At 40.6% G+C, this 13,037-nt stretch overlaps 1 protein-coding gene across 1 annotated transcript in view; it reads right to left on the reverse strand.

Annotated features, from left to right (window-relative positions):
- nphp4 (nephronophthisis 4) overlaps nt 1-13,037 on the reverse strand; it is a 145,012-nt gene that overhangs the window by 64,226 nt on the left and 67,749 nt on the right. The window contains exons 9-11 of the mRNA XM_076093142.1: nt 7,532-7,750; nt 6,873-7,002; nt 2,544-2,596 (exon numbers count right to left, since the gene is read on the reverse strand). Of these exons, the coding sequence (XP_075949257.1) occupies nt 2,544-2,596; nt 6,873-7,002; nt 7,532-7,750 (402 nt within the window). The remainder of the gene's footprint in view (nt 1-2,543; nt 2,597-6,872; nt 7,003-7,531; nt 7,751-13,037) is intronic.

Genomic DNA, 13,037 nt, shown 5'->3' on the forward strand with positions numbered 1-13,037 from the left:
TAAATACCGCCGGATCCTTAGCATTCTGCACGAAGTGTCAAGGATCAATAATTTATGCGAGCAAGAGAAAGTTGTCAGATCCAACAATGTCTACAGACAGAGCCGGAGAGCACGGCTTGTTTACGGAGCCGCTTTTCAGAGAACGATCCCGTTGATTAATCAGCGCTTGACAGTCACGTTGAAGAGGAAAGAATGTTTTCTGTTGAACGGGCAAAATCATTTTCGGATTGAAACGAGTGTATTTTTATAACCGTATCTTTGAAAGCGTAGGAGACAGAGAGATAGGGAAAGACACAGAGAGCGAATTTTGTAGCAACACTGGAGTCGTGATGAATTGTCGGGTGACTGCCAACAGCAGTGGCATGGCTTCACACAGTGTTTTCTGTTTCAGTTCTTCGTGCAGAATCCTGGACACCCATCAGATAGATGTCTATGTTTCTGCACACCGAGCAGCCGCTGCACTAATGATGACTGCTGCTTATTTACTCATTATTGTATTATAGATTATGAGATTATTTTGCTGCAAACTTTTTGGGCACTTGGAAGTGGTGGAACATCTCGCATCTAGTGACACCTTGCTACATGTTAGCAAGTCTTTGTTTTACACATTCAGAAGACACAGAGCAACTCTACGCTCATTTTTTGTATGCGTTTCTAGATAACCAAATGAATATAAGTCACTTGTTCACCTAGATATTTGACATACTTCACCAGCTAGTCACTAACTTTGTCTGTCTGTTGTTTGGTGGTGGGCAGGGAGCGTTTCAGTGGGTTCATCAAAGCCCCTTTATGCTGAAAACAGCAGCGTTCTACATTTGGAAACGAGGTGGATGGGAGCAGAACCAAAACAAGAAGGCTAAAAGAGGCAAAAACCACCTGTTACCAGTGTTTCGCAGCCTCATAGATACTGGTTAGAAGGCACCTGCTACACCTACTAGTAGGTCCAGTGGGCCGTTATCATCTATTCCAAAAGTTGATTACCAATACAAAGACAAAAAGACTATGCTGACCTCTAGTGGCTGTGGTAATCCTGACGTAAGGTTACGTAAGGGCAAAGGTTGTATATGTCGCGTGTGAAACCAAAATACAACTTGGACTTATTTTATCATTCTTTTGTTACGTAAACACTTTTAGTACTGTGGTGTTAGCATTTCAAATCTGATGCCTGCAGTGCACCATAGGAGCATCAATTGACATGCATCAAATGAGGGGCATCCTTTATATATATATATATCCTTTATATTTCTGTGCGTTTGGGCCTTAAAACTAACCAAGTACTTTTGGTGCCTCAACCCCACCATCCCCATAATGAGGATGTCTTTGAATTCAATGTGCTATGCTGTAACTGCCACAGTGGCTACACTTACTTTCAATATTTTTCCCCTTTGGTGCAAAGTTAATTGCTCCTTTAGGGAAAACGGGGTTGAACTTTAACCCTTAAACTTTGGAAATATGATAGAAGCATCTACTAATTTGCAGTGGAAATACTTGTAGGATCATTCAAAAAAAATAAAAATACACTGTGGAAATAACTTCTTTTTTTTATTATTATTAATTCTGTTTGCTAGCCCGGATGTTTTGGGAATTACAAGATGAAAAAAAGACTATCCAGACGTATCCAGCTGAGCACCACCATCGTCTAATATCATCCCAGAGGAACTGCCCAGTATGACCACAGTCGACTCTTTGTTACCCAGTTGGAGCAGCCCACTTGCAGGCCTCCACCGCCCTCGCTGCTTAATCAAAATGAGGGCCGATTTGTAGAGTTCACAGGTGTAGCGCTCCCACAGCTCCCAGCCAGTTGGTTCAATTTAGAATAAGTCGACAATACAGACCGTGGCTCATATTGGTGCAGAGAGCTAACACTGAAACAGACCAGAGCTCTCTCCTCCTCCACTCTGCGGCACAATGTTAATGTGTGTGCATGTGTATGTGTGTGTGTGTGTGTGTGTCCCTAGCCTCATCCTGAGAGAGAGCAGCATCTATCACAACTCCCAGCCTTCACCGACACCTCCACTCAGGCTGAGGGATGGATGGTAACGGTAGCTTAGCTCAGTCAGGACGAACGGACACACGAAATACACACACAGCAACACACACTGTTGGTATATGTTACATATGTTGGACCTAAGACGAGGAGCAGTTCAATTTATTACATAGTTATTGTAGGATTGATCCGTACTATATCTGTTGCCTGTGGGAAGCCTCTACATACACTGACGCTAATGTGACATTTAATCTGATTTAATCGAACTAAGCATGATTATCATCAAAATGATTATATTATCATCTAAAATGTCAGATGTCGTATTTTTAGTTTGTTCCGAGGCTCTGAGTGGCCAAAAAGCGGGATCCTTTGTTGACCCACTGAAAGCAGGATTTATTTTTAAGAGAGAGAGAGAAAATAGTACAAAAGCAGCTTTAGTGCTTGTGGTGTAGTCTTGCTTCTAAAAGAACTTCAGACAAAGGCTTTTTGTCACAGCACTAGCTGTTATAGCACTTAGGTTTAGTCACTAAGTTGAGTAGGTGACGAGGTGTCTTACCCCGGGGCCTGGAGGCGATTCTGGAGGAGAAGCTGGTGGTACATATCTGTGGGCTGAAAAACACAAGCAAAACAAAACAAAAAGATTAAAAAAACAAACTTATAACCATGAAGTGTAAACTAATAGTAAGTATGAACTAAGTGCAACGTGTTTCTCTTTTGTGTTCTTGTTGATGTCCATCTCACTTAGTGCAAAAAACTCCAGTTCAATGTTGAGCAAGCCCAACTAACAACATCGTAACGTCTTCCCCGTGCTGTGCCTACCTGGCAGCACTGCTAATTGTATAGTTTGGTTAGACATCTAATGGAATGGCAGCTTGTGAGAGGGAATGGAAGATGACAGTAAAATGTCTTTTTTTTTTTAAGATTGCTTTGTCGTCGTTTGGACTTTGCAGTCGGGTGGCATCCTGAGGTATAACGAGTACACTGTGACAACGTGACCTGCATAACTTGCATAACAGCGAAGTAAACAACCGCACTGAACATCGCGATGCTAAACTACTCACAATCAGTCAGAAATCTTCCCACAGATCAGAGTGGGATTTAGATGTCACACTGAGTATAAAGTCTGACAATGCTTCCTGAGGTTTCTGGTTGGTAGCCATGGTAATACTGAAATGAAAAGCTTTCCAGCATCTCTTTGTCCTCCTCTCCCACTCGTTCTCGCTCTCTGTGCCGGGCTTGACTGGCCTTTTGGAAATTGCTTCAGTTGCCTGGGGTGTCTTACTGTAGCTCCCATCTGTTCAGACTACATGCTCACAGAGTGGACACGGAGCAGAGATGGCTGGCTCTCCGTCACAAATGTGCTCTGGCATCCTCCCGGCAGCCTTTTTTTTTATTTTTTTTTTATTTTTTTTTTATATATATATATATATATATATATATATATATATATATATATATATATATATATATATATATATATATATATATATATATATATATATATATATATATATATATATATATATATATATATATATATATATATATATATATATATATATATATATATATATATATATATATATATATATATATATATATATATATATATATATATATATATTTTTTTTTTTTTTTTTTTTTTATATATATATATATATATATATATATATATATATATATATATATATATATATTTTTTTTTTTGTGTGTCACCTCATTAGCTGCTGGACTGTAAGCAATTGGCCGCTGATTTGTGATCAACGAGAGGCCGTCTTGACAGCTGAGCAAACTAGCAGCTGTACGAGAGGCGGACACAAGCACCTGTATGTGCACAAGGCACCGGGGATTGAGGAAGAATATATTTAAATATGTAAAAATGATGAATCATTAAACTTCATTGATGAGCTTTTCTGTCAAAACAGCATATTTTATGCCTCTCAGCTTATCATTAGAGGCAGCGAGTGATGTGTGATGGTCATGTAAACAACCAGGGATTCTGTAAATAAATTATAGATTAATAAAAAATGTACGGACTTCACGAGTATTTCCACCCGCATGTAGATGTCTACCATGAGTAATTTAGAGGTTTCACATTTGGCTTGTCTGCTTTTCCCCCTGCCGTAGCTTAACTCTCCTGTCGTTTCAGATCGTGTGTTCACCGTCACCTGACATCTCCTGCCCACCTGCACCCAAGTAGCATATATGGCGGCCCACTTCCATTCATTCCCAGCCAGATGTTCGATTGTTGTTCTGCCTTCGCAATCCAGCTATTGTCTCTGCTTGCCTGAGTTTTACCTGTTATGACCCCCAGCCTGCCTTTTGAACTCCGGCTCTGTAGCCTGATCCCCTGTTGGCTAAGTTTGTCTCATCTCCCCTGCCTGCTTGGTTTTGACTTCTGGCTGTTTTCAACCTAAAGTAAACTTTTTATTTACCAGCCTGGTCTCAGAGACGTGACTTTGGAGTTTAAACCATTGACCTTATATATATAGAGATGGACAACATGACAGCGCCTCAAATTGAAGCCAAAACGTCTCGATCGTCCCCTGGCGGCTGGCTGCAGTACAGGTCATAAACCCCGCCCCCTCCATGTTAGCTTTCAGTCATTTTAGGTAGCTTTTATCACATTGATGTATGATCAAGTGTTAATTTTTCGAATAAGTTTGGTTTTAATTAGATATTTGACGCTTAAAAAAGGGGGTGTGGCATCATGAGTGACAGGATTGGCTCCGATCAGGATTGGCTCAGGTGGGTATATCGGTCCCCGATCACTACTTCCCAGACTCCGGCACCAAATGACGTAAAAAAGCACAAGATGGCAGCTCACGTACCCGGGTTATTTTGGCTTCACTTTTGTACAGTTGGAGGAAGTGGAGATGCATCGTCCATCTATAGACAGTACATGGTCTATGGTTGAAAACCAGTTTTCAGTGGGCCTTTACAAAAGGTTACAAGTAGCTTGTTTCTTTCTATCCACACACACACACACACACACACACACAAAACAAAGTCAAGGATGATTAAGGCGCTGAAATCAAAGAATGACAGAGATTCACGATATCATTCTCCTCTGAACACTAGCCCAAATCATTTGGGCTCCTTGGGCAATCCTCTGAGGACACTTGAACACTGATTAAAATGTCATTAATAGACTTTGCCAAAAGCCTTCTCTACACACCCATGAAGTAGGCCCTGATCAACGCTATTGTTCTCCAGCAAGATAAGTTAACAGCATCATTAGTGGGGAAACCATTGAGGATACGACCGGGGTCCACTCAAGTTCTTTCTGCTGTCACTGGGATTGAGTGGCTATGTGTAGTGTTTACTACACGTTTAATCAATTCACTGACAGGCACAGAGCAAATCGGCAGTATGGGCTTCAGTCAGCGATGCAAACAGTGGCACATCATTTATCTTTGGCTGTAAGTGGGATGTGGAATATTTAATCAGAACTTTGTTTCAGTGGGCTCGAGGTTCAGGTTATTTTTGGAAGGATATCGTGGAACGGTCATGCTTAATTGGGAGAGACAGAATAAAAATGCTTCCGTTAGAGAAATTCAGCAGCATACACTGATAACCCCTTAAAATCTGAAGGGAAAAAAAGAAACAGGGACTTGGTTCAGTTTTATTTTCATAATTTCATGTTTTTAGCACTTGAAAATGTTTCAAATGCAGACTGAAGCTGTTCTGCCACAATGATCCCTCTTGTATGGATAAACAGCATGCGTCACTGGGAGTCATTGAGTCCGGGAAGGTATTTTTAGAAATTTGCTGATTTTTCAGCACAACAATAAGCAAAGTCCGTGCAGGTTTGGAGAATTTTGAGAATCAAAGTTGGTTCAAAAAAGGTCAAAGAAACTGTGGGAAGTCATACTTTAATATACAATCTACACTCCAAACCAATATAATTACTTACACTTGGGAGAACTGGCGTTGATCTCACAAAAACAGGATTATAGCGCTAGACGGGTAAAAAAAAAATAAAACTCTTCAATCTTGATTTCTAAGGTTTCTTTTTATCCCAAATACAAAAAAAGCTTGAGGCAACGGTGGCCTTTCTATGTGCGATTACAACAACAGGAACCAGTGGTTTCTATGTCAAAAGATGGATAAATAGTACAAAATGTTAAATGGCCAAAAACCCACTGCAGAACACCACTGGATTAAAAAGTGGTTCAGTGAATAACTGTGAAAATCCAAGTACAGGTTCTATAAAAGGTTAAGAATGAATCTCCATGCTCAAACTGTAAAAAAAGGATCTACTGCTACTATATTTATTACATTATATTATCTGAGAATATGGGCATGAGTCCTATATGACTAAACTAAATTAGCTATGGGCCGAGTGTGTTTGTCGTATTTACCTTTAAAAGCACAATTTAGTCCTGAAAGAATGTGCGTGTCATTGTCTATGTTCAGGCCAAAGTTCCTCTTTCAGAGCAGACGTCAGCATGAAGATGCAAAGCAATGCTTGTTCAAGTTCAAAAGGTCCTAATGGACTGCCAGAGTCGTCTCCTCGCACTTTGTGTTTATTCCCCTCAGACCGCAACCGTTAAATGTGCTAATCATGCAGGGAGCAGGAGGTGCAATGGAGATAACACTGCAGAGGTGAGGGCTGCATCACATGCAGAGGACAGGTTAGTTTGCTGCTTAGAACTTTGGCTGATTCCACCTGGGTGTTGCCGCAGACTTGAGGCGTGCCCACAAAAACAACACACACTTTCTGGTCCAATAAACAAGAAAGAGAAACAAAAATGTGGTTCCTTTTAAGCAGAGAGCAGCAAAGAGCCTTCATCTTGAGAGAAACCCTTTTATTTCAGCTTGCTCCTATTCCTTTTGTTGTGTGTGCTTAAAGAGCCATTGTGGATTACATGATGATATTTACCCTGTAAAGGTGATGATGGTGATCTTCTGTGACGGGACACATCCTCCTGCTTTGTCCTCAGAGATGCCTTTGGGCTGGATGCCTTCCTTTCCAGACCGGACGACAGCCGAAACGTTACGGTATCCTTCGCCTCCGCCAGAGAAGAAAGATTCACACATTTCAGGAACAAAAGAAAAGTGTCGGAGAATTAACAGTTCGGATTATGTAGGGAAGGACACATCTGGAATGATCGAGATAGCAGCGGAAGAAGGAAATATGTGTCGGTGACGTGGAGTTATTTTCCAATATCTGAGCTGTGTGAAAATTCGCAGCTAAGGTGCGAAAAGTGATTTTGAAATGTCTGATTCTGTCACTAAAAAGATGTGACTTGCAAACAATCATTTGTCTGCACGTGTGCCGTAGACCGTGGTGATGATTTACAGTGCAGAGCTTTAAAGGATGATGTCATCTGCCTTTGTACTGTATGAGGGGCTACCAATAAAGACAACTTAATGCACTACATTATGTCAAAAAAAAAAAATAATTAAAATCTATGAGAGTTTTCGCCTTCAGGGAAACATCTGTGTGAGTGCCGAAAACAGCACAACGTCTTCACACCAACGCATTCTTTACGTTTTGTTCCTCCGACAAAAGACATGCCTCTGTGCCTCTTGTGTTACCTGAGCTGAGCCTGGAGCTGAGAGTGGCGCAGGGCTCTGAGTTTTGGCAGACATCTCTGTGCTGTAGACCATGACTCCGTGAGGGTTTGGCTTTGCACCACCTTGCAGAACAAGCTGTATTTCTTCCCCCTTCCAGTCAGCCGGCTCCTGGAAGGGGCACCAAATCCCCCAACGGAGGCACTGCAAGAAGGCCGCTCGGGACGTGGAGGTGGCAGACAGCTGCGTGACGGAAAAAGACACAAGATTAGAGGACATTCAGACACTGACATGATTATTACTGTTTCCGTATATGGAAACAACCTTGATTAGCCTTTTCGTAACCCCACGGAGTAATATAGCAATATTTAGAATAGCATGAAAGGCAAAGCAGTACTTCTATTCTGCTTTCAGATCCGGCCTGCATTTCGGTTCCAATAGTCCCATAATGTTGGTCAAAAATATACATTTTTCATTAGTCTGCATGAGTAAACAACCAGTAATAAGACATGACAATATGACAATGATACTGCTACTATAAATGTGCAAATTTAAAAGAAATTAAAAACAGTAAAACAACAATTTTGTCTGCATTAGATATCACGAAATAGTGTGCCACTGGAATAATTTAAGTGTTTAATTACAGTTAATTAATACATTGATGAATTTAATATAGCAGAGCATTAACTCAAATTCAAAATACATCAAATATAGTAGAAATTACCAATTCATTACTCTATTTATTTAATCACAAAATGAATTGTAAAATGCTTTCAAATTTGACTTTGCACTTTTACTGCGATACTCATATAAGCACATCAGAGTTTGCAGGGTGGTATCATTGTTAATTGCCTTTCCAAAACTAAAAATACAAGATCAAGGAATGGATTTAACAGTTAGACATAAGCCACTAATGTCAGTAATGATGCCTTGTTTTAGTTAGCCGCTGTAACTTTCTTATCATGTTGGGGTACGTTAGAAAACTCCCTGTCCAGGATTGACACTAGATTGTCTGCCTGCACATATTCACCACTATGTATACACACATTGGAAAACACAAAGCTATTGGTAAGGTTCTATTTCAGGATGGCTTTATTTAAAACATTTGCTGCCATTCTTGCATGCAGTGTGCCTCGTGCAAACACAAGTCCAACCCAACAGAGCAGCAGCAAGAGCTCTGATTGTACAGCTGACATGTGTTGGCAGGAGCCATGTGTTGGGTCAGTGGCACACTCCAGGTTTCATAACCACAAACCCTAAAAATGCCAATTTGTGAATTTAGTTTGGAACATAATAAACATATGGACCACCAATGGAAGAGTGGATAATGCTGCAGGATGGGTTTGAAAAGTTTGTGTAATATCCAATTATGCTAATTAACTTTCAGTTCACTTTTGTAGAGTCACTTTTTTTTTTTACAAGAAGGGAAACTTGATTTGCAGTCAGGTGCACAAGATTTTAAAAAACAAACAAGTAAAGAACAAAAAGTGAGGGAGGGACTGAGTATCAAGCTCAGAGTGGAAGGGGTGGAGTCTGGGTCTTCACTGGAATGTATTGTAAGTGCCGTCAGAGTAAGTGCTGTTTCCCTTTAAGCAATATATATATATATATATATATATATATATATATATATATATATATATATATATATATATATATATATATATATATATATATATATATATATATATATATATATATATATATATATATATATATATATATATATATATATATATATATATATATATAGGGTGGTGCCATGCAGCATCAGGGATTCTGATGACAGCATTATCACAGCAGCACTTTGCAGCCTAATGAAAAACCTCCACGATACAGAAGATTAGGAGTTAATGCATCTCCAGGGTTTAGTCAGACATTTTCAGGAGAATGGCAAAGAAATATATATATATATTACTGGCGTGGACATTTAAATAACCGATACATCATTTGCCATATTACTGTAACTAAATCACTAAGTACTCAACTAACCATGTGAATAATTTAGAGGGCAATGTGAAAATGGGTCGTATTTACTACAAAGCTTTGAAAGGAACGTGTTGCAGTGGTTTTGCGTGTAACCAATGCTTCTATATGGTCAATGCATTAGGGGATTAAGTACCGGGTCACACCTACAGTGTGTTGTGTTTGGTTATGATTTACAATCAGTCCCATAGCACCTCTACTGCAACCATACCAGGGAAAGTCAAATAAAAAAAGGCATTTTGTTTGAAATGATCCACAGAGGACTCGAAGGTTTTGCTAAATCGATTAATGAGCTGATCGGCCTCAGACAATAGTAATCAATCACAGATGGGACAGCATATAGAATACACAACGAGCCTGCTAGTCCACGTCGTTTCAAGATAAAGTGGAACATATAATGGTTCACTCAATGCTCAACTCCCCTGAGCACATTCTTTACATGCAATACCATTATCCCAAGCTATAGGTCATCACTCAGATACAGTAACTATACTGCCGGCATTGTAAAAGTCATGCAGTGTCCGTTGGGTGGTATTATGGAAAACAGGAACTGCCTGCAGTAGTTTTGGAACAGAATGTGCCAACAGAGATGTTCTTTAAGTGTGCTTCAAGCACGATGTCAGTAATTCAACGGAATGAAACAGCACCATAAGATCTAAACATTATGTTCGCCTTCATTTGATAGATGAGGGGAGACAGAGAGGGTTATGACATGCAGCAGAGGTCCCAAAGCTGGAATCCAACACGGGGCGTTGCACCAATCTGAACATTCGAAACCAATTGTGTTACTTCTTCAAATTCTGGGTCTGACTCGGGTTTGTATACTGCCAGATATGGAGTTGATTTGCAGTTCTTTATGGTCGGTCCAGGTTTGGGATGGCAGCACCGGCAATACTAACAGCCAAGAGGAGAGGAGCCTGTTTCCCCAAACTTTACACCAGGCTTGGAACTTTAAACTCAGCTGTCATTGTCCTCAGAACCACCTTTTCCTTTCAGCAGCACAGCTGAGTCTTCACAAGGCTAAATAATGCAATGGAGAAAAACCTCCACAAGGAGTGTACGGATGAAAAAAAATAAATACATTTTTCCTTATTGATTTTTGTATTCAATTTCTCACTGGCATCACACATGCCCACAGTTCATAGTGATATACAGTAGTTCCCCAGCTGTAGCAGCAGATCCCCAAAGAGGAGGAAAACTCAAGTGGTGTATGACATTGCATGTAACAACTGTAGGGAAGGACTACTGAAGGGAAGACTAAAAAACCAGTACCAGCATCCACTGGCACCAGGTCAACGTCTCCAACCAGGTGGCAGCTGTTTGCAAGAGGTTTCTGGGCTCATTCAATCCCATTCACACAGCACGGGACAACATCAGAGTACACATATCACCGTTACTCTAATGATCCGAGTGTGTAATATTTCCTGGTTGTTGATTTAAATGACTTATTATTGCTCCGCAGAATCCTAGTCGCTGCTCCGATTCATTGAGAGCTCCCTTCAAACAGCAGAGCCTTTCCTGCCAAATAGAACTGAATATCGGTCATCCGGAGCAAAGATTCAAAACTAAATGTCGAAACCGGTTTGTTGTTATTGCCATGTTTCTAATACTTGGTTAGAGGTAGGGAATAAATGAAGTTAAATTATTAACATAGCCACAAGAAGTCCCTGTTAGGTAAATAAAAAACCGACAACTCACAACCAATGCTGTCTTCGTCTTTGAGGGCAGTTTCAAAATGTCAGATTATTATGCGAAGTAACCTCGCTGTCCTGTTAGCTTGCTACCAAAGCCTAAAGCCAAGTGTTCAGATAATGGGGCTGACATTTCACGCACTACACTACAACTAATAGTGGACTTCGGCAGGAATCAAGGGAGCTAAAAAGGTGGAAAGGTTAAAAACATGCCATCCACTTTGTTTTGGGGAAAGGAACAATTTCATCAGAATGCCGTCGGCCTCGTCTGTGTGATTTGTGCCACAGCTATAAAAACAATACACATATAAATTGGTCAGTCATATCTGTTGTATACATCTTTTCAAAGCTCCGGATGCAGATCAATACCCCATTCCTCTCAAGAGAGAGTTGGTTTTCAGGCTATAATTTTACCCCCAAGTAGCACAGACATTATGAACAGCTATTTATTTGAACTGTAACTCCAGAAATATATGGCAGCCATAAAACAGATAGCAGCAAATTCCCCCTTGAGGCATTGCCTGTTTCTCCATCTCATGGGGTTGAATTAATACGACGCTTTATACGAAAAGACTCAATCAAACAAGACTATTTTCAAAGTGATGATTTTGAGAAAAAAAGATCCAACTAGAGAAAGATCACTTTATGGCGCAGGGTGAAAGCCGGTATAGATGGTGAGGGGATTTATCTAATGCGTCTCTTTCCTTTTTATTCCACTCACTCTCCGTCTCTAACATGTCTGTGCTTTTAACAGAACGCGAGGGAAAGAGCAAAACGAATATCGAGCACATGACTGAACACACACTTCTTGTTTTATTCAATGAATGTCTTCGTAATGTTGCTGGGAATGATTTGGGAGCAGAAACGGCGGGCTGAGCTCTGTGACAATGAGGGAGACAAAGGAGCAATCAAGGGGGCCTCTTCTACCGGGGCACCTACAGCCTATAGGAAAGAGCTTTTATCTGTCCGACACTCAACGCTTATCACACACTTTCCGTCTTCCAATCACAGGAAACTGAGAATGACTCGATGTTCAAAATTGTAGTACGTGAGCGCGAGTGAGGATGAAAAGGACTGTAATCACAACAATAGCACAAAAACATGCACAGCGCAAACTAAAAAATTCCCTTTTAGACCAGCAGAGCTGGCACCCACATGAATCACGATCATGGTTTCAGTGCAGTGTTTTTTTTAAAGCGCTTCGGAACAGTGTGATCCACACATGAACTGCATGAAGCGCTGACAGCTCAGGCTGACACACAATAGGATTGAAGGGATCTCAAAGAGAATCTTTGGTTGTGGTTCGAGTCAACAAACAGGGATAATAGTTTCATTCACAGCCCGGCAGAATATTCACACAATGCACTTAATCGTCGGACAAAAAACAGTCCACAACGCTCCGGCTCCGCACGTCAGCGGAGATCAGTGTTGCATCCACATGCGAGCGTAGGTGGTTTAATGGAATTGCGGCAAGGACACGGTGCCGTAGGAGGTGGTTAGCTGATGTATGCATGTGTTGAAGGCTTTCAGTGAGAGGGGAAGTTGCCCAGAGGGTCAGACACATCCACTCATTCTGAGCACCACAGTACCTCAGTGAGTCTTAATCAATTGCAAAGCCTGCTTGTGATAGCAAAGAGACATCAAATCAATGGCATTTTATTTCAGGGGAAATAAAGAGTGCTTTTTATTTGCTCTTGCACGGTTTTGGACAGGAAACGGTTGAATTAATCCGGAAGTTTGCCATTTGAAATAATGGTTGTTTTTAGAACCGCTTGCTTCGGCACCGGTCATTAAGTCGGACAGGGCAGGGTGATCAATAGCCAATTTCTCCAAAGTGTGATTATACTGTTGAT

This window comes from Anarhichas minor, unplaced genomic scaffold, assembly GCF_050575085.1.
Source record: "Anarhichas minor isolate MPS153535 unplaced genomic scaffold, ASM5057508v1 ptg000003l, whole genome shotgun sequence".
Taxonomy (NCBI): Eukaryota; Metazoa; Chordata; class Actinopteri; order Perciformes; family Anarhichadidae; genus Anarhichas; species Anarhichas minor.